The sequence below is a fragment of the Drosophila eugracilis genome, unplaced genomic scaffold (genome assembly GCF_018153835.1).
Source record: "Drosophila eugracilis isolate 14026-0451.02 unplaced genomic scaffold, ASM1815383v1 contig_394, whole genome shotgun sequence".
NCBI classification, from domain to species: Eukaryota; Metazoa; Arthropoda; class Insecta; order Diptera; family Drosophilidae; genus Drosophila; species Drosophila eugracilis.
Genome location: NW_024573254.1, coordinates 325961 through 348434, shown reverse-complemented (window position 1 = coordinate 348434; position 22474 = coordinate 325961). Strand labels below are relative to the sequence as shown.

Here is a 22474-nt window from a genome sequence, read left to right as displayed (position 1 = left end):
CAAAACTGACATTTATAAGGATTATAATCATATCATATGGATCTTAATCCCAAAATATTGTCAAACAAACTTAAAGCTTAGACTACACCTTAACTACTTTCTTACAAAGCTACAAAAGTATCAGTATCATCACTCTTCCTAGTTTCTTTCACTATTTATATAGTATATATAGCTTCTCAATCCAAACTTTCTAGAACTAAGTTTAACTTCCAAACATCTCATAAATTATTATCAACAACCATTCTCTTTCAATTACAGCAATTTATGTTTTTAATTAAAAAAAAAAGACACATTATATGTATGGAACCAGCTAATGTATAATGTATAATGTATATATATATATATATCATATATGGTATATAGTTTCACATAACTGTGATCGGGTAAAATCGCCAGGAAAAATCGTACGTTTCACAATTGCTTCGACCACGATGTGGATTTTTGGGATGGGAGCCGGGCTGTGGGACATCCTTTTTGGGACATCATCGTGGAGATGTTTGAGAAGAAAATTCGTTGATTCAAACATTCCTGTTGGGTTGTTGGTGATTGAGTGGTTCCTAGTCTTCAGAGGCATCGCGCAGTGGCTGCTCAGTGGATGACTCAGCACCGCTGGGTGTCTCCTCCTCCTCGGAGTAGTCCTCGTCATGGGTGTGAGTCACCACGGTGGGCGTCGATGGACGAGTATGAACAATGGAGCTCTGAAAGAAAAAGGTTGCTTAAGTATATATCCGGATAAAAATCTATAAGATAATCATGTCTTACGGCTCGATGCAAATCCTTGTTGTCTTTAGCTTGCTCACTGCCGCCCACAAGGCGTGCTGGCTCATCCGGTGAGGCTGCTACCGAAGAAGAACCTGTGACCGGAACCAACGGTGGTGGCGGCTGATGGGCCTGATCGTGGGCCACCGTTGACTCGTGCGGCAGGAGCATGGCCGGAGCTCGGAACATATACGAGAAGGGATAGTAGATGAGGTTGAGCAGGGTGGCGGCATAGACGTCGGCATATCGCACCACCTGGCTAGAGAAGAAGGTCTGCCGCGAACCAGAACGGAAGAGTGAGCCCATCATGCCATAGGACATGTCCATCTTGTGCGTCACATCTCGGATGCAGGTACGCAGCTGCGAAATGTCCGGCTTAACCTTGGCACTGGAATCAAGATCTCGATAGAGATCACCCAGTTTGATGTCCAAATTCTGTAGCTCCGCAAAAAGCTGACACTCATCCGTCCACACATGCAATTCCCTAACCAATTCTGGGACAATAAGGAAGGTGCGCCATCCACGGATCTTCTTCGATTTGAGAATATCGCCAAAAATGTGATCACCCACATACAGTACATCCTTGCCCTTGGCATTGATGAACTTGGTGAAGAGTTCACACGATCCTCCGGAATACACCTGACCAGGCTGCAGTGGTCCAATGTGGGTACCGATCTTTAGACCTCCAGTCTTGGTATCCACCTGCCGCAAAACGGTTCCCTCATCGAAGAACAGCGGCTTACGGGCATCCACAACGATCACATCGAAGTAGGTTTTCCAATCGCGATGCGGTTCCTCCGGAGTGGCGCCATGTGGGAAGTCAAACAGATAGGTCATAATCTCATTGGTGTACGTATAGTCGCTGTTGGTCAGCATGAAGAGTTTGGCTCCCGATTCACGGATACGCGACAGAACAGTAGGCAAACGCTCATCCTTCTTGACATAATGAGCCATGTTCTGAGAGGAAAGGGTATTAGAATGTTTGCTATATAATCCTATGATCCTTAAAGACCGATCCTTACCTGCGTAGTGCGTCGTTTCAGATCGCCATCGGAATGCACCCAGTCGACGGCACGACGGACATCCTGGAAAATCGACTTGTAGGTGAAAAGGAAATCGCCAGCTTTGATGCCGCGCTCAACGCTGTCGGGGGAAAAGAAAGTACAGGAGAAAGTAGAGAAAAGGGAAGGTAGAGATACAGGGGGGTAGAGTAGTAGACCAAAAGACAAGGGATACAGAAGGTTCTACTACGTATGTCTAGTATCTAATCTAGGTGGGGAGTTAGTATGGGGCTTTAAAAGGGGGACTAAACCTACCGCACAAATTCGCTGCTGTTGGTAAAGAAATCGACCAGACAGGCTAGTAGATAGGTTTCCGGAAGGTTAAACAGAGTATTCAGGACATAGACACGCGACTCATCCAATTTCAAGAACTTGTTGGGATACAACTCGTACACCTGATGACTGAAACAAAAGCATTGCCATTAAGATTTTCCCATGAAAAACTTAAGAAAAACTTTACTTACTGCTTGATAAACTCAAAGCCATGTACGCAGACCAGTATATTGCCATAGGCATCCACTTTCAGTAGATTTCCATAGAGCGTGTCAAACCACAGGCCACGTACTGGAAAAGTGGGATCGTACTCGAACTGCAGGATCTCCTTGGGATAGCCCATGGAGACCAGGCGCTCCTTGACCAAATTGAAACCAAGTTGCTCGTATTGAGGTGACTTGTATTCTGATTTGTAAGAAATTAAATTAGTTATAGGTTGGTTTTTTTAGGATTTATTAGTTACTTACCAGCCAAGGTATAGTCCATGTCGAAGCCATAGTACTTAATGTTCTCCAAATGCAACGATCTGTTCACAAATACTCTGCAAAAATCAAAAAGAAATAAGGTTTATAGTATGATTTTTAATAAGAATGAGTTATATTATAAATATTTTTATTACAAAGTAGATTTAGCTTTAGGAAACTTAAATCTACTGAGAAGGCCTTGGCACCCAGAGGGCCTTCGGCTGTAATGGTTTATAATTATATTGCATACTATCAGGCGTTGTCAGAAAATTCTGCACTGTACGAGTAGGTTCTATACTTTAAAACGTAGGGCTCTTAACCCCACAAAGCTTACAGATTTTCCCATGTTTCCTTAAGTATTTATCATAAGAAAACTATAAAGATAATACGTCTCCTTACGATCTTAGGCGTCTTAATAATAGTTACTATAATTTATATACAAATCAGAAAACATTCCTTAAATCATTATAAATCTTTCAAAAATCCATAAAATATATCCAACAATTTCTCACTTTTCATTTTGAAAAGACAAACATAAACCCCTTACATCAAGAATTTCAAGAATTTTCTATATATATATACATATAAATATTTCATTAAATCAAAACAGATCATTAACTTTTATTACACATTCCCGTTTTGCGTTTTCCATTTCCCATTCATGCATCAACTTTATGATTTACTACAATATTCTAGAATATTGACATGACGTCTTATTGATTTAGCTGATCATTCGATTCGATCTATTATAATCTATATATAAAATACAAGCCAAGGGGTTATCAATTCTAAAGTAGCTTCGAAATCGCATCGCCTGGCAATGGCGTGAAAAACGAACTGCGGCTTGCCATTCGAGTGAAAAGTGGAAATTGCGGCATGAAAATGGCGTGAAAAGCGTTTGACATTCAATTTTCAACTTTGTCGTTGGTCTTTGATGATGGCTGGTGTACCCACCACCACATCCCCGCAAGCATTTTCTAGCATTTTTCCCTCCAACAGCCGGAGGCGGTGCTTGCTCTCAATTCGACAACGCGGCGGCTTCGACTGCAACAACGGCAACGCCGTTGACTGCGGTCAGCAATTAGTGTAGAAAAGTTGTTGTGGGCGGGCGGGCAGCCCTTGCTGCCACGCCCTATTTGGTTTTCCACAGACTTTGTATGTGTGTGCCACGCCTTCTTTTTTTTTTGTGGGAAAACTCATTAGCGGGATGAGCGTGGACAAAATGTTTTGAGATGCCCTTATTTTTTGGGGGGGCGGCAAAGGGTTAGTTAATGTTTTCGATTTATCTTGGCTTTATGCTTTTATTTTCCTTTTTGCCATATTTTAAATATATTTTTAATATCTGCCAAATCAATAATTCGATTAATCATGGTTGGGGGATTATAATAGCTCCTCCCCAAAAACCCATAAAAAAGAGCATTTCTGTTTCGGATTTTTTGTTGAGTTTTTCTTTTTTGAATTTTTTGATATTTTAGGAGGGTGTTTTCGGGGGGGACAGTTTTTTATATGCCCCAGGGTGTCCATGCTGTGCGTTTATTTATTCTGCTGTCCCTTTTGGCAATCCTGGTCTTTGGTCCACTTGAACATTTGCCAAATAAGCGAAAAAGTTGCATCCTCTTCGAACGATGCTCCTTTGCCATACTCCTCCCTCTTCTTGCAGCTCCTACTGCTCCTCCCTACATCTGACCAAATCCTCCTTTCCCATTTACTTTTTTTTTTAGCCAACATTGTTTTTGGTTCATCTTAGCCATGGCTGGCTGTTGTTGTTGTTGTTATTATTGTTGTTGCCATGACCCTTTCGTGTTGCTTTTGTCAACCCAAATTCGAACAGAATGCATAAATCTGAGACAAAACACACGCCACAAAGGGGCACACAGCAACACACACAGTTTTCCGCTGCAATAATTAATTTTTACCCATTTTCCGGGGAAAGCGCGCTGCTTTGCCAATTTTACCAAGAATGTTGCTGACTTTTAATCGATTTTGGGGTTCGAGAGAGATTAAGAGTTAGTTTTGGTAAGGAAATTGATTTTTTAGAAAAGTTTAAGGGGGGTTAAAGTCTAAGCTTGTCTTTCAAAGCAAACTTTAAGAAGGCTTATTTTTGGTTTTTTGATTTTAAAGACCTTATAAAAGTCTTTTTAATATATTAATATAATATTTTAACCTTCTTTAACTCTAAACATAAACAATTTAAAAACATTAAACAGCTTTTAAGCTTTACCCCATAAACATCCCCCACCAAAGAGCTAGGTCAAAAGGTTTCCTGAGATTGTTTCCTGTTTTCAAGCAACCAAAATGATGCACTTTTTTTTTTGATATATATTTCCGCCCAAAAACCAACAAGGTGACTAAACGGATTAATTAGAGATCGTTGTGGGTATAAATAGCCTAATAAATGCATAAATGAAAATTGGCTAATATGCTGCTTGTATGGGTTAATTGTCACTGCCAGCGCCGCGCGGATTGCGCGTCAATTAAATGCGAACCTAAAAATAAGCATCAAGTCCCTGGGAAATAGTTAGATTTCTTGCCCAGATTATTGATTGCGATGACAGAGATATATGTCTTTCTCTATATAAACTACTCTATATATATATATATTTAAGTAGCAATCTAGATGTCAGCCGCCACTGCGTATGAGCAATGTTTATGTGTGAAAAGTCACAAGTTTTCGCCATGTTTTCATGGGCATAAAGAAGGGCGTGTGTTTGCCTTTCATTTGCATTGATAACACACAAATTGTTTTTGGCTCTTTTCGTAAGATTTTGAAAGCCCTTAATTTCATTGGCTGAATGAATGCCCAAAGTGCCCAAAGTGCGTCAACGAACTGATTGGCCGTGTTTTTGTATTTTTTGTTTACAACGCGCGATCAACATTTTCCAACCACATAAAGGTCATCGCTGCGTATTAGCATCTCTTTATATTTGTTTGCTTGTCTTTATATACAGAGATATATATATACATAAATATATATATATATTCTGTGTTTTTATTCTGTTTTTTTTTAGCTGATTATATTTTTTCATAATCGGTACATTGACACTGCCTGAATCAGAGCAATCAATTTGTTTTTCATTCTTTTAAATGCTTTTTTTCTATGCTGGCAAAGTGTGAAAGGTTCTTGATTCGAGGGAGGTAAAGTTGTTTATAAAAATATAATAATATTTGCTGTTCTTTTTCGGGTTTTTTAAGTCTCTTCTTTATGAATGAAGTTAGGCTTATGATTGTAAAAGAAATTTGTGATATATAAATGCAGGTGCAGACCGAAGGAGCTGAGCTTCTAGTCACTAGAATTTAGTGGCTGTAATACCTTTTATATTAGTTGCTAAGCTTGAAGTTCTTGCTTTATGGGTGAGAAGTCTTTTTATAATCATAAATGGGTAACATTATAAATGAACATTCCTATCTATAATAGTAAAACTACAAATCATAACCCATAATTTACACTGTAAATTTAATCTATAAAAGATTCAAACTGCCTCTTAAGAACATTCTATGAAGATCAGCCCAGAATTAGATACATTTTAGTTAAGTTAAAGACCAAAAATGAACTCTAAGCTTGGAATTCTTCTCAAAATCTCTCAATAATCTCTCTTCCTGTACAAAAATAAGCAATATTACTTATTTATCAACAAAATATCAATGATTTCTTTAAGTTAATAAGTTAACAAGTTAACTTTTCCCATTTTAATGGCTCCAAAAGTCAGCGAAAGACTTACGCATGATCTGGCTGTTGCATTGGCCACCACCACAAGGCCGCTGTTGCTGCAGTTGCTCCGTCTTCTGGCGGGATCTTAGTGTTCGTGACAGCTGTCCGAGACATGACAGTGCCACAGCCACTGTCACAGCTACTGCAACTGCCACTAACAGTCGGGGAATCCCCCATTAGCTTAGAGCAGCCCGAGGTGGCATTCAAAGTTCTTGAACAGTTGCCGTTGAGTGGCCAGTTGTTGTTGTTGTTATAGTTCTTGTTGTTGTTGTTGTTGTTGTTGTTGTTGTTATTATTACTATTATTATGCATTGTTAACTTGTTTACGTTTCCTGTGACTGTGAAACGAAAATGGGCGAAGTGTTAAGAGAGTTTTGTTGCTGGAAATTGCTTGGCTCAAGTGCGAATTTCCTTTTACTTTTCCTCACTTTTTCCCTCTAGATTTTCCTCTCTCTTTCTGTATTTCTGTTTTGGTTGTCGAAAATGGGAATTTATGGGCGAATGCTTATCGTTTTCCCAACCTCTCCCTCCTCTCCCTTTCCGAAAAATGTAGGAAAAGATTGTCCCTGCCAGTTAGTCTGCTGCCCGTCAAGGATTGTCAAGTGGAGTTGTCCCTGTGTCCATGTCCTTGCTGAATCCAACAGCAACAGAAGGTTTATTGTGCCATTGCTACTGCCACTGCCATTGCCATAGCTGTTGATTAGATTCAGCTGATGCATCCCAAGAAGCACATAATGGCCATAACTCTATCCCGCCCCACCCCATCTCAATTGGCCAGGGCCAAATTGCATTGCATTCGCTTGTAAAATCAGAATTCATATCATGCCAATGCAAGTTTATCAATTTGGTTGTCATACCACTTCTCGTACTTCTCGCCTTAGCTCTTCGTCTCTCTTCTCTTTTTCGGACACGTGGTAGCCACTACTGGCCAACGTTGCGTATGCGTCATGGTATATAATCCCCATAGTAAAAGCTGTTGCCATTCTATTTTAGAACATCATCAACGTAAAAACAACCCGCCCACCCACCATCATCATCATCATTACCGTTCTACTAACTGAGCCAATGCAATTGAGACATTTCATCTCCAGCTGCTGACGTACTGCAGCTGCCACGTGCCATTGCCACACTGCCACTGCCCTTTCGGAATGTTGTATATACATATCATATATATACAACCTGAGTCACCCCTTTTGATAGATTATAACTGGGATTAGTTAAGGTAATAGAGGGAAAAGGTTAACCAAAAGGGTCAGCAGAGTGTTTAGTTAACAAACCAGCAGGAAAATCTAACTTAATAATGATCAAATTTTTGTTGAAAATTTCCGAAAATCCTAGATTAGACAACCAACGACTACTTTTCTCTTAATCAACTAGAAAGTTTGCAAATACATTCCTAAATCTCAAGTATCTTGATTTACTTGTTATAATCAAAAGAAGAGGAAGTCTTCCTTTACAGGTTTAAACTCACTTTAATTGCCTGTTGTATGGCCAAACCTTGGGGCTATTAATCAGCCTTAATCAAGCCTTGATTGCTGCGGCTAAGCTTTTATCTCTCCCTTCCCCGCCGCCTTCAGCTATTCAATTGATAACTCTCAGAGCTGTTTAAATTCCATTAATAAACGTATCGGCAATTTCCACTACAAGGCAAGGTAAATCCCCTTCCTTAACTTAACTTAACTACTTCCCCCGCCGCCGCCACCCTTTTGGCTATCCAAAAACACACACAATTCAAGCCACAAACAAGGTCGTGTCAGAATCTTGTGAGAGTCCTTTTGGTGTTTCGCTTCCAATTAAAATCAAAATGGCAAACAAAAACAATCGAGGGTTGAGGCAGAAGGAAGGTTCCTGGATGCTGGCGGAGAAGGTACCGAAAGGAACGACCAACGAACAGCGGTCACCTATGTGTGGTCCAGGGCGGCGCAATTGGGGCGATAATTGACTTAATAAGCATAACCACAAAACCAAATAGCACAGCCCAGCACGCACAGGCACATACATACATATGCACAAATATACACTTATGTGGATATAAGAGAGGCAGCAGATGTGTTTTGGCTACACTGGTCAGCAGGAAAGGCAGGGATTATGGTTGAGGTTGGGATTAAGATTGGGAGCTGTTCTGTGGGCTGCTCGACAGTTTGGGTAGGGAAATATTGTAGATATTTAGCTATAAAAAGTTAGAATTTCTTAAATTTATATTTAAGTTTATGAAACAACAAGCTGTGTGTTTAAAAAGTAACAAAAAATGGAATAAAAACCATTAAGAAAAGAGAGTCTTAAGGGGACCATTTCGGTTGCTCTTCGTAAATGTGGATCTTTAGCCAAGTTTCAAATCACTATTAATCCTTAATCTGCCTGAAAAACCGTTAAATGTTTCTCTTATCCCCTCCTCTTCTTAAGTTTTTGCATTCACCTAAGTTGCAAACCAATGTTTACAATGTTAATCCTTAATCTGCCTGAAAAACCTTTAAATGTTCTCCTCCTCCTCTTAAGTTTTGGCGTTTAGCTAAGTTTCAAACCAGTGCTTACAATTTTAATCCTTAATCTGCCTTAAAAACCTTTAAATGTCCCTCTTCTCCTCCTCCTCATTTTAAGTTCTGACATTTAGCTAAGTTTCAAACTAATTTTTACAATGTTAATCCTTAATCTGCCTCAAAAACCTTTAAATGTCAAAAAATGTCCACAAGAAATGCTTAAATTGCTAACCAAAAAACCACAAATTTAGCCTTTTCTAAGTAGTATAATCTTCATTAACCCCAAAATTCTTCCTCCCCCCAACATTTTGCTGACCAGTGTTAGCTGTTCATGGCACTGCGACAAAGCAATTCGCAGTTCACTTCCGACACGAGTTTACTTCTAATTAAGACCTTAATTGCCAGCCACACACACGCAGGTTAAAGAAAAAGCGAATAGAAAGAAAGCAAGAAAGCACTTGGGAGGAGACCAGCACCAGCACCAGCACTCCAACCAGGAGATCTTAACAACCAACACACACACAAACACTCTAATCGAATCCTGATGGCAAAACTTAAAGCGGAGAAAATCGCCCGGACTGCGCTCGAGGCGAACACAAACTGAGGCCCCCGAAAAAAAAGCGTAATCCAAATTCAAATAAAGCGCCGTACTCGAGTTTTACGAGGGTCTCGTAGAATGGGCGAGAGCTATGGAGAACCATGGCCATGCGATGGGGTAGCTCAGCATACCCAGACCAGGGACAGTGGCAGTCCAGACCAGACCAGACCAGACCCATCATAGCCATGCGTGGCACACCAATTTTTATGTTCTCTCCTGTCGGCGGTGCTTCTTTTGGTGGCGACTCTACTATATAGTAAAACACTTTCAATTTCATTGTCAGGGGGGCGGGCGCGAGAGCTTCATCATCGCGTGCGACCTTGACAGACTGCCGAAGGGTTGCCATCGTCGGGGTGGTTTGATAGATAGCTGAATGGATGCCTTCCTGCCTGACGGCCTGCCTGCCTGCGCCCCCCAAATTGATTGAGGGCAGCTTAGCATGTGAATTCTACACGATGGACTTAATTAGCCAGCAGCAAGGGCTGGACTACGATGCTGCGGCGGCATCCAATTTGATCTAAACGAACTTAATCAAATTGCATTGTGTGCTGAGGTTAATCCAATTTCAGAGTGGCCAGTCACTTCCCCCATCAAGAAGCCCTCCTCTCCTTTTAACTAGATGAAAGCGGAGCCGCCGACAGCCTTTGGGATTCTTAATATTTATTTAGATACGTTTCGAGGTGACACTTCTTATTCAGTTTACAAGTTCCTTTGCCTTGTTTCTTCTAAAATTTTACATCATCTTTTTTATCAGACCATCTCAGAGTGCCATCAGACCATCTCGCAGACCACTGCCATTGAAGCAAAGGCCTGGAGGGGATTACTCTTCTGGTGGGATTCGTTGATGATGTGGTCTACCTTCTTGAAACGTTGCAGCAAACAGCACCCATCTTAGGCGCTTGGTGGGCGTCGCCATAAACTACGATTTGCCAACACTCTGCGCTTGATATGGATACGAATTTGGCGACGTAGCCCTGGGACGGAAGGTATGCTGACCCTTGGAGTTCCGGATAAGATAGGAAGCTCCCGGATGAGATCCCTGGTGAGTTCCCTGGCAAGATTCTTGACAAGATCTTTGACTAGAGTATTGGTGAGATTCCTGGCAAGATCTCTAGAAAGATTCTTGACGAAATTCTTTACCATATTTCGGTCGAGCCCCATGACCCGACCCCTAATAAGATTCTTGATAAGCTTCTTGAACAGATTCTGAAGGACATCCTTGAGGAGCTCCTTAATGAGATTATCGACAACATTCTTGACGAGATTCTTGACGGTTCGCTTAACAATATGATTCCTGTAAAGATTTTATTCAGCCGGCTTTGCATTGAACTCTTAACCTTATACTTATACATTGCGTTTTTCTTTTTTTTTTTTTTTTCTTTCAGTTTTTTCCTTGTCGATGCTTTCAGCTTGGATTTTCGTCGAGAAGTGTCAAACGGAAGTGAAAGTGTGACCAAGTTAACTTAAAGGATTGCCTAAGGATTAAGGGTTACCACAAGAGGAGGCTGCTACGGGGGGACTACTACTTTTTGGAGTAAACCATAGAAACTATGTTGCCAGATTTGCATAAAGTTAACCAAAATTAATGTGACCAACGGCTAGTTAGATATCGTAAATGAGTTAAGGTATATATAATGATACTGAAGCGAAGTTTGGATTCAATTTTATGAAAAGGAATCTATTTTTTAAGGATTTCTTAACAACTTTGTATCAACTTTTGCCAAAAACCTTGAATTAATGTCTTTAAAAAGCATTTTCAGAACTTTTCCCCCAAAGTCAATCCACTTGAGAGTGACCAGTTAACAAAGTAGGCTGTAATTCGCATGGAATAGTTCTAGAAAAGAACATTTTCAGCAAAGATTATCAGTCAAGACAAGCCAAGAAAGTCTGACCAGCTTACAAAGTACAACAATGTGACCATCGTACACAAACTAAAGTAATTCGCATGGAATTATGCTTAAAACCTTAATTTAAAGTCCTAAAAAAGCATTTAAAGAACATTTTTCGCAAAGATTGCCAGTCAAGTCAAGCCAAACCAGAGTGACCAGAACAAAACGTACACCAATGTGACCATCGTACAGAAACTAAAGCTGTAACTCGCATGGAATTATGCTTAAAACCTTAATTTAAAGTCCTAAAAAAGCATTTTAAAAACATTTTTCCCCAAAGTCAAGCCCAGGCTTACAAATTACAACAATGTGACCATCGTACGGAAACTAAAACTATGAATCGCATTTAATAATTCCAGTAACCTCAAATTAAAGTCCTAAGAAAACATTTAAAGAACATTTTCCCCAAAAGATTATCAGCCAAGTTAAGCCCAATAAGAGTGACCAGCTTACAAATTACAACAATGTGACCTTCGCTAAGAAACTAAAGCTGTAAGCTGACATTTTGAAGAGACGCCTCGCAAAACCAGAAACCACAATCACCGTTCAGGCACGCGTTTCGAACATTGTTGACTGACTACCAACCAACCAAGTTCCCTGTCGATTGTTGGAAAACTATTTCCACCAGAAGATGGAAAACTCCCAACTCCCTAACTTCCTTTCTTCCAACTACCAACTCCCAACTCCTACTACTGACACACGTGCCGCACGCTTTGTGCCACCGCTTAGTCAAAGGTGGCATACAGAATGTTATTTGCATTTTAATGATGACGGCAATGCCAAGGCATCGACAAACTCAAGGCCAACAACGAATGAGGGCCACGGGACACGCCCACTAATCATCAGCTGCTGCCTGTTAAGGCTCTTAAAAGTCATAAACAAAAGTCCGCGACATAATCGAGAATGATATGCCAAATTAAATTCTACATTGACCACAAAATGCGTCCCCATTACGAGCTGTACTAGATTTGTATTTTTTGTTTTTGTTTTTGCTTTTTGAGGATAAAATTTAGCTGTAATTCACATTCGAATTTTCATTCGCAGATACAAATGCAAATGCAAATATTATTTGAGAGGATTTTCCAATTTGCAAACGTGACATTTGCCGCAAATTTTGTTTATTTTCTGGCATATCCCATTAATCAAATAATTTAGCTTTTGCGTTCCAATCAAAACATAATCAGCTTTGGTGGGTGGCAAAAGTCCGCCGCCTGACCCTGCCCAACACGACCTTGGCATTGGTTTTGGGGTTTGCTTTTGGCAGTTTGCTTTCTCTATAAGCTGAGTAAAGTTTCTTTGCTAAAATTTAGTTAATAATTAAATTTAATATAAAGTACAGAACTTTAGTTTACAATTCTACGCTGTTTTAGTTCTTTGTTTATGTAAATATTTTTATATATATATCTATATCTATATATATATTGAATGTTTTCTATTTGTTTATCTTTACTTTGTTGCTGCATTCCTTGATTTTTCTTTATTCTTTGTGTGCTGAGAATTGTTTTGTTGTTTTATTTATTATTAATTTTTCAACTTTTATTTAGATTTTGTGAAGACTTAACTTAGATTCTGAAAGTCTTAATATTTCGATTTAATTTGGCAAGTTTTTATAGGTTGGCCCACGAAAGATTTGCATTTTAAGAACGCTTTTAAAATATCAATATTTCCCATTTTACTTTGAGCCTAAACTTAACCATTTCGTAAACCGCAAACCTTCTATTAAAAATCTAACACATTGACAAGGACTTTCGAAATGTCAAAGTCAAAGTTATCGATAGTTTAAAAAGCAATCTCTACAAGGGCCACCCTGTAGATTGATTAATATTTAAGATTAAGATTGATTAAAATAAAAATTAAGCGTGAAAATTCTCACATTTCTTGCTCTTAATTTTTCCTTAATAAACATAGATTTTTAAAAAGAATTTTAGCAAGCCAGAATTACATAAATAACACTCATAATTTAAAGCTTAAAAATACATTAAAATATTACAAAAAAAAAAAAAGTGCAAAAGAAAAACAAATTTTCCTTACAAACCAACTCCCAGCCCTTTACCCCCCATCCCATCAAGTTCAAAAGTCCGGAAAATGTGCATAAATTAGCCATTGAAATCGCCCGTTCGCCCGCATATAATAATAACAATAATAGGTTTGGCCGAAAAAGTTGCCACAATTAAATTGGAAAAGCCAGTAGCATCTGTGTGTTAGTGTGTGAGTGTTTGTGTGTGTGTGTGTGAGGAGGGGAAAAAAAAGAAAGCGCAGCTCGTTTTAAAATAAATTTAGCATGTGAATTTCAATGAAATGCAAATTGCATTAAAGTTTTTCCTGCTGTGGCTGCTGCAGTTGGTCTTCTGCCATTTCCATGGTTACAGTAAAGCACCCACCATCAGCTGCCACGCCTCCATTTTGCCATCACCCTTCGCGCTCACCCTCTCTCTCTTTCTCTGTCTTTACAGCGCGCCTGTCGTGAATGTTCGCGGCGTTTCCGTTTCCGGCTACGCAATAAAAGTTGCCAGCTACGTGACCCCCGCCGAGGCTAAAGGAAGAAGAGCATCAGAAGCAGGAGGAGCAGTAGTACCTGGAGGAGGAGAAGCTGTAGGAGCAGGAGGAGTAGCGGGAGGAGGTCATGTCTGATTTAAGACAATCATGGGAAGATGGCAAAAGGTAAAGTTGGCCACGACAGGTACAAAGAACGAGGGCAGAGGGACGTGAAAAGCGGACGGGCGGGCACATTGTTTGCATTCGAAAGAGCCAAAGGCAAGGCACTGACACTGACTCGGGAGGGTGGGGTGTTAAGAGGGTTAAGGGTTAACAGCAGAGGAGCAGAGCGGGCCAGAGGTCACGTAGCTGCAGCTGAATTAAACTCCCCTCCCCCCCCTCAGCAGCTAGCATTGCTGCCCTGAGTAACATAAATATGCCAATTTAGGACCAACAACGATGATTGAAGAGAAGAATCAAGGAGAATCAAGCAGTTAAAAAACAAGGAAAATAGGAAATAGAAAATAGTCAAGCTAGGCCATAGCTAAGCCTAATAATCTGCTTTGATTGCTGGGGGAGATTAGCCTGCGCCTGCCTGGCTGGCTGGCGGCGATTCATTAAGTCAACTGCCGCGTTGACAGCCAGAAATTTACATTAATTGACATACAAGCGAAAGAAATCAAATGAACTGAAATTAAATGATCGAACGATGGGGTGTAGGCAGGCCGAGGCAAGGCAGAAAAGGGTTGAGGCAGGCAGTGGCAGTGGCAGCAATTAGGCAGCCTGCCAATTAAAATAGGGAAATAGGTGAAGGGGGTTAAGCGGCAGGCGGCAGACGGTAGGCGGTAGGTGGGCAACGACGACATTTAAAAGTGTGTTTATATGGTGGCATGGTCAAGGGCATGTTCATAACTGTAAACAGCAGTTGGGCCAGTTGTCAAATGGCCCCTTGTAGTCTCTTATAAACATCACCCATACCCCTATTGTTACCCTCCTCCCCCCACTTTTGAGATAAGAAAGACAAACGTTTGTGATTTAAAAGCTCGAAAAAACCAAACAATTATAGCCAAAGGTTTGCCAACTTATTTGTGCACTATATGGGCATGCTAATAAAAATTCGCCAAGTTATATACTATATACTATATATATATATATATCACTACTGATCCCAATGAACGAGTGAGTCAGCATGAGAGGAAGATAAGAGGTTTAGTGATTCAATCAAGATTACAAGCAGAGATATCGCCATAGCATGTTTAGCAGTTTAGTTTTGGGCAGACTTTGGATTCTACCTAAAACATATTTTGTAGATTTCATAAGTTAGTTAAAGGATTATGTAAGCCTACAAACTAAACTGCCTTAAGCTTGAGGTTTAAGGGTTTTAAAAGGCAAAGTAAAGATCTGGCTAAGATCTTCGTTCTTTCTAGAACTTTTTTTGGCTTTGAATTTGAATTTTCTGATTTCTGATTTTCTTCTAGATATTTATAGATCCATTAAGTTCTTATTTTCACAGTTTTATAGATGATCTATAATCAAGAACTATTGTTGGGAAGTCAGTATTTAAGAAACTTTCTTCCTTAAGTCAAGCGACTTAGATGCATTTGAGTAAATGAGGTTTGAGGTTTCTAGATTTAAATCAACTTCTGGAAAGATTCATTCCAGTAATTAAAATCTAACCCATTTGCCTGGCCCTTCTAGGCTTTTTTCTCCCTTGGATTTGCACTTAAGAGCCAACATAATTAGATTAAATCATGTTTAAGTTTAAGCTTAAGCTTCTAATGTTATTTTTGTAAGCTAATTATAGTGATTTTTAGAACAATTTCTTCATTTTAGAATCGAATAACTTAAACCAGAAAGTTGCAAAACTTAAACCAGAAAGTTGCAAGTGAGAAAGCTAAACAAAAAGTGAAGTCTAGTAATACGATCGTTAGCCCACACAGCTGGTTTAAGACTATTTATATATATCCCACATATATTTATGCCATATATATCTATCCCATATGTATATCAATAACCAATCTCCATTAAGTTTATATAGAAAATCTGATATAATTGCAATGTTTGCCTTCGTAATATTCTGGAAATGCTATAAACTGTATGTAAGACAGTCTGAATAATCTAGAAAATACGATGATTCATAAACGAAGTCTCCGTCTCCAGCATATCGGCTTTATATTTTCTAAATGCAACTACAATAACAATATCATATTCCATACGGATTACTACCTATATAGCTATATAGCCTATATCTATAGATGGTTCAATAAACAATTTGATCAATCTAGAAAGTGCAGGCTTATATTTTTTTAGGGTTTTTAAGACGGTTTTAATGCAATATTAACTTGATCTTAACTTAATCTTGCTCTGAGGAGTAACTCTATCTATGTAAAGCTTAACCTTAATACAATATTAGAAACTCCTTTATAGATCTAGAAAGAACGATCTGCTTTGGCTTTAAAATGATTCTTCTAAAAGAGAAGAAATACTTCTAACAAATCTTCTTAACTTTCCATGAAGTATTAACATTTTTCCACATATAAAACCTATTAGAGAGATCTTAAAAGATAAAGTTAAGTTCTTAAAAGAAGATCACATTTTCCATAGATTCCACAGCTTTGGAAAAGATCTTTCCATAGATCTTGAAAACATCTTTACCCATATATAATAATTCTAATGGTACTAATCTAATGGTACCCATCTAAAGTTTACCCCTCACCTGTGACCCAGTTCGCGCTTGTGTCCATGGTAACCAGCTGGTCCATCTCCACCCACTGCCAGACCATTGAGCACCGATTGATCCATGTCCGTTTCCCCAATAGTCTGAGTACGTTCACGTTCCCGTTCCCGCTTAGCGGCAATGATCGTGGTAGTGCTAAGACCAGCGGGAATGGAAGTGGAACTGGAAGTAGAGCTCAGACTGGAGCTGGTGTTGGTTGTGGAATGTTTCTGCAGCGGATTCTGCTGCTGTTTCGGCTTTGGTTGTGGCATCTTCGAGCTGCCGCGGATGACAAGGCCACAAATGCTGCGCCGCGTCGCTGCTGCTGCTGCTGCTGCTGCTACTTCGGCGGCTGCTTCTGCTGATAAAGCTCTTTCGCTCAGTGGGAGTGGAAAGTGGGTGGTAGGGGAAAGGGGTTACCGCGATATATATCTTATCAGCTGTTTTTTTTTTTGTTTTTTTTTGGCGGACGCTAGCGACTACGACGACGACGACGTCACGGAGATCTGAAGTTGGAATGGATCTGAATGATCGTGCGTGGCGTATCAACGGTACACACTTGCTTGTCGATCTCGGTTTCTTTTTTTGTTTTTTTTTTTTATAATGTTAGAAAACTTGGCAAAACAAAAAAAAATGATTTAAAAAAGCGTTTGCGATTTTTGTGATTAATAAGATTACACGATTCCGATACGAATTTTTGGTGTTTTTGGGGATTTACGGAATAAAAACGTATTTCCAACGATTTCGGTCAACGTTCAAATTTCAACTGAAAGTGCAATGTGGAAATGGAGGAAGGAAGAGCAGAGGCAGGCAGCAGAGCAGTTGGCCAAAGCAACAACAAAAAAAAGAGAGCAACAGAGCGTTGAAGAGAGAGTAGAGCCCCCCAACATTCTCCGTTTTCAATACTAGTGACAGCGCGTCGGCGTCGAAAGCTCTGTGTTCTCTCTGTCTCTCTCTCTTTCTGGGTTTCTTACTCTCTTTTGCTTGTTCTGCTCTCTTCCCCCCTCCTTGTTGTTGCTGCTTTAGATGGTGTCAACGTAGACCATTCAGTTTGTTGTTTTGATGCCTTTTATGCAATAAATACAAAATGTTTTCTACTTTGTTTTGCTACCTATTAGATCACTCGTTAAGGGAATGATCGTTTAGTGATCACTTACACTGAGAAAAATCAATGGTTCGTGGAATTTCTATAATTCCATAACTTTTTTATAAGTGAAAAATTTTAAGGCCTCATAAAATATCATTTTTGTTCATATATGATCAATATGTATTTTATGTTTTTCTATTGATACCATGTATGAAAATCACATTTAAGAGTTTTTATATAGAATTATATGACACTATCAAGTTTTTACTCTATATAAATACCCTATAAATAAGGACATATCTCTCAAATATTCAAATGTTATCTTAAATCTCAAAACTGATCATTCACAACTTCCTTCTACGAAACGGGGTATCAAAAGTTCTTCACTCCCCTCCCTAACATTCTGCCAAACAGACCACTCGCTCTCTAGTTTATCTTCACGCCCTGCTTGCTTACTCGAAAATAGCTCCAAATGGCCAAACACACAACGCTTACTATGACTACACCCACTTGTGGGCATGGAAATTTTAGTGTGTCAGTCATGGAAATGCTTGGAAAGCGGCAAAAGAAATGAAATTATGCACACAAAAGTTAAAAACACACAGACAGACAGCGGAGGTTGAGGAAATAGCAGTGGATTAGGCGAAATATTTTCTTATCTTTCTTAGCGTAGAAAGAAAGTGGCTTACAGGGAGAGAAAATTTCTATGTAGTTGTAAGATTAAATAGGAATCTTAAATCACAGAAGAAAGGCTTTCTTAACTTAAAAATATTATCAAATGTTTTAAAAATTTAAAAAAAAAGAATTTAATTTTTAATTTAAATTCACTTAAAAGTACATTTCTGTCCTCAACTGTAACCAAATAGTTTTGTGGGCACACTCTTACTATTTATGGCCATACAGCCCACGCCCCCAGCAGACAACAAGTTCCATTGACTGGCAGGCACTGAGAGAAATGACTAGAAAAACTAGATTAAAAAGAGGTTTCCCAAAAAAAAGTTCCCCTTAATATATCCCTTAAATAGGATTTTTTCTTCCACAAAATAATTGAATTATATTTTTCCATCTAACCTTGTCTTATCTCCTCTTTTTTTCAGTGCTTAACTAGCCCAGTGCGTGGGGGGTTCGCGACTTGGCTAAATGGAATTTTTTTGTTATTTGTTTGTTTGACTTTTTGAAAGAGATTCGACTAGGCGATACAGATATAGATAGACGATCGAATTGCTCTCGGCCATTGACAGGCCATAAATCCATTCGATTTGGTTTTTTTTTTTTACTTTTTTTTTTGTTTATATGCAAATCCCTGTGACACCTCTGAAATGGCAGCAGCAGCAGCAGCCTACAAAAGCCTATCAGATATAGAGATATATATATATATGGATGTATGTTATGTGCGCATTAATTATGGGCCCAATTATAATTTTGATGGGTGCGGTGTGTTCATCGTGTGTTCATGAATATTTCATCAGCCATTTGCATATTCATTGCCATATACCATATACCATATACCATATAGCATATTCCATATTCCAAATAACAAACATATTTCATTTCTCTCTGCGAGTTTTTGGTTGCTTCTTTTTGGGGATCGATCGATCAGTCCTCCAGATGGGTCTATATAAATAGACCTTTCTTTGGCTCTGCCCACTCACTTAGCACCTTTTTTTTTTATTTTGGGTTGTTTGGTTAATATATACTATATATATTATATATATATGTAGTTAATATTCTTGAAAATCGTAGCTTGCACTTTGCTTCGTGTCAATGTCAACAGACAGGCAGGCACATACATACATGCATAGCTGGAGATAAACGCACACTGCAATTGCAGCTGACACTCGAGTGGCTCGAAGTGCCCACTCACTTGCAGCTACACAACGCCTAACAAGCAATTCAGACGGCCCACCCCTCAACCCCCCTCCTTGCTGCTACATCATCAAAAACCCGGCGATAATGGGACAGCGTCACAAAATATTGTAATCAGAAAATAAAGTAAGAAAAAATGGCAAAGGAAAAGTCGAATGGGTGGGAAAATTCAAAGCCAGACGATCTGCATACCATGGAATTTGACAAGCTTACTTGGGATTTCTTTCTAAAAACTTAATTTTAAAAGACTTTAAACTATTTTGGGAGGAATTACTTGGGAAAGTTGAAGGTTTTTAGGTACTTCTTGAGTTTGCAAACCTTAATCTCTGATCTAGTCTAGTCCTTAATGGTCTGATAAATCAAAATTCTAATCCTAAAACTAAAAAATTCTTTGATATTAACACTTTTTATGTGATTTATTATAATTATTACTTAAAGATGGATATATTTTCATAAACTTTTTTCAAGATATTATTTGTTTCTAATAGGTTTTTGAAACTTAGTAAAAGATTTTTAACTTATAAGTTAAAAATATAATCGAAAATATAGATTTTAAAGAGTTCTAAACTCAATTTAAAACTATATTGTTTATTATTAATACAATATATATACAACCTGCTATATAGCTCTCAACTTTATCACTCATACGTGACGTTGCCAAAGCTTATACATAAAAAAAAAACCTTTCCGATAGTTGTAATAATTTATAGCCTAGTACACCCCGAAATTCCTGCATATGTAGACTAATGAGCGTTCGCTATCAAAGTCAGGTTGTCAAGCGAACGTTCCCATTCCATGTGGATTAACTAGCTAGTAGTTGTTTTTAGGCTTGTTCTTGTTTTTGTTGTTGTTGTTGTTGTTTTTTGGCTGCGAGATAAGACGATACGCGGCTGTAGAAAAGCGTTCGTACTTGGCATTGACCGTGGTGGCTCTCTTTTAATGGGGGAAATTTCTCTCTCTTGCAAATTAAGCTTACACTTAGCGAAAAATCAGTAAGGAAATGATTTGGAAAATCAACTTGTTCTTGTTTTCTTAAGCAGAAATACTAAATAGTAATATTTATAGCCGAAATTGGAAGTTTGAGTAAGGAAGTAAAAGGAAAATATGGAAATTTTCCCTTCTTTTGTATAGATTTTGATGGTTTAGAAAGCTGGTTTAGCTTTTCATGGATTTTTTCACATTATTGTATAATATATTTATACATATCTTTGATTTTAATACCCCACCTATAAACCCCTTAAAAAAAACTAACCAAATTATTGACTTATAAACTCACCTGTGAGCCGCATGACGGTAATACTTTTTAGGCAGAGCCGAGGCTGAGCAGGGTCCAGGGGTATTCGGTGCCGAGTCACTCATGTCGCACTGGAAAAAAAAGAGTGTGAAAAATTGGGAAATTAATGAGACTGGCCTTATCTTATCAAACACTTTCACACACTCATACACAGAAACAAACAAAACCCACACAAACACTCATGCAGAGAATTTTAAAGTCCGGAAAATTGAAAATGAGGATGAGGTTTTTGAAATTGAGAACGCAGGCAGGCAGGCAGTGGAGGCAGTGGGGGCAGTGGTAGCAAGGCAAAGCAATCAAAGTGCTTAGGACAAAAAACAATAATATATGTATGGAAACCGAGAGAAAGGGGATATGGCACTAGGAGGGGAGGGTGGCATACAAACCCTGGCCAACCTGCCTCCTTTGACTGACACAATTGGCACAAGTTTAATGAGTTTTGCTGCAACTGATTGATATGCTGCTGTCTTAGCTACCAACCCTGCCTCTCCTTACTTCTTTTTTACACTAAAACTAAAAGGGGTTTTAAGTTGCGAAAAGTTTAAGTTTAGATTAGGGAGCTTAGATTTTATGATTGGATATATATAAATTTTACAAATTTGGGTAACTTTTTGTCGGTTCTTAACTTGAAAGACTTTTTACTGAAGTATCTTTTCTAAAAATGCTAGCTTTAAGGTTCCTTTTTTGGTAACTTTTTGTGAGTTTTTAACCTGAAAAACTTTTGGCTGAAGTATCTTTTCTGGAAATGCTAGCTTTAAGGTTCTCTTTTTGGTTACTTTTTGTGAGCTCTTAACTTGAAAGACTTTTGTCTAAAGTGTCTTAATTATCTTTTTTTAGAAACGCTATCCTTAAGTTTCCCACTTTTGAGACTCCTTTTTATATAGATATCTTATATCTCTTTATAAAATCATATTTTTCAATCTTTTCTTAAGATAAAACTACATTTTGTATACCTTTTAAAGGCTATTAAAGGGCCTTAAGCTACAGGATATGTTCACCTATATCTTCAAAATTCTCTATAAAATCACAGAAACCTACAAACAAACTTTCCATTTTTCCCTTAAAAAACCTCAAACTGTCCTCCTCTTTACCATTTAAGAAACTTTCTCTCAGTGTACTTACTTGGTAGGGCGGCAGGTCGCAATAGTCCCTCTCGAAGGACTTAAGCGGATCCTGCGGCTGAGCATCATCGCTGGGCGTGGCCTGCATTTTGCCTAAACTGGCATAAGAGCAACTTAACTTAAGGTTGCCTGTGCTGCTGCTGCTGCGGCTGTTGCTGTTGCTGTTCCTTTGGCAATTTGGGACACCACCAATATGGATAAGACGTATCCTTGGATGGATGATGATAGGGTTCCTCAAGCCGATGTAGATTTCACTTAGTTTCTGTGACAGCCACCGACGTGTCGTGTTAACAATTGCCACTTGGGCCTTGTGTTGTGCTGGCTGATATCTTAAGGTGGCTGTTGTTTCGGATCTGCTTGTTAATTGGCGGTACTGCAAAGTGTTTGTTAAACGGCGTAAGTTTCTCATTGCCAACTTAACAGGGCGATGTGTGTGTGTGTAGGTGTGTGCTTGTGTAGGTGTAGGAACAAACTAATAATGCATTTGTGCGGGTGTGTGTGTGTGTGTATCTGTGAGTTGTGAGAAAGCAATAAAGCGAGATGGTGTTTAAATATATTTCTACTTTATATACGTACCTGGCACTCAGAAAGTTACTCAAAATAACACTATTATCTTAAATTTAACTAAGATAGTTAATTAGTTTCTTGATTGTTATGGAATTTGGTATAGGACTTAAATCTTTGG

At 38.8% G+C, this 22474-nt stretch overlaps 1 protein-coding gene and 1 long non-coding RNA gene across 3 annotated transcripts; both read right to left on the bottom strand.

The window, feature by feature from the left end:
* Nucleotides 1-246: 246 nt before the first annotated feature.
* On the bottom strand, nucleotides 247-22213 carry LOC108109943 (cytosolic purine 5'-nucleotidase). Of its 2 annotated transcripts, XM_017218748.2 has the most exons (8): nucleotides 21791-22213; nucleotides 20651-20739; nucleotides 2561-2634; nucleotides 2285-2498; nucleotides 2076-2222; nucleotides 1782-1902; nucleotides 763-1716; nucleotides 247-698 (listed from the first exon to the last, which is right to left on the bottom strand). In XM_017218748.2, the coding sequence occupies exons 1-8, from the start codon at nucleotides 22196-22198 to the stop codon at nucleotides 558-560; spliced, it is 2148 nt and encodes a 715-aa protein (XP_017074237.1). In that variant the 5' UTR covers nucleotides 22199-22213; the 3' UTR covers nucleotides 247-557. The 2 variants fall into 2 exon arrangements, with proteins under 2 accessions (XP_017074237.1, XP_017074238.1); XM_017218749.2 differs by lacking the exons at nucleotides 20651-20739; nucleotides 21791-22213 and adding an exon at nucleotides 16422-17204.
* LOC108109946 lies at nucleotides 9985-16406 on the bottom strand. Its single transcript, XR_001772542.2, has 2 exons — nucleotides 10692-16406; nucleotides 9985-10635 (listed from the first exon to the last, which is right to left on the bottom strand). It is a non-coding gene; the product is annotated as an uncharacterized LOC108109946 (long non-coding RNA).
* Nucleotides 22214-22474: the final 261 nt, after the last annotated feature.

What these genes read in the sequence shown, in the direction of transcription:
- LOC108109943 (XM_017218748.2), bottom strand. Translation starts at nt 22,198, where the DNA reads ATGAGAAACTTACGCCGTTTAACAAACACTTTGCAGTACCGCCAATTA. An exon ending in GCGACCTGCCGCCCTACCAA is followed by an intron (nt 20,740 to 21,790) that starts GTAAGTACACTG and finishes TTTTTTTTCCAG; the next exon opens with TGCGACATGAGTGACTCGGC. An exon ending in AACAGCAGCGAATTTGTGCG is followed by an intron (nt 1,903 to 2,075) that starts GTAGGTTTAGTC and finishes TTCCCCCGACAG; the next exon opens with CGTTGAGCGCGGCATCAAAG.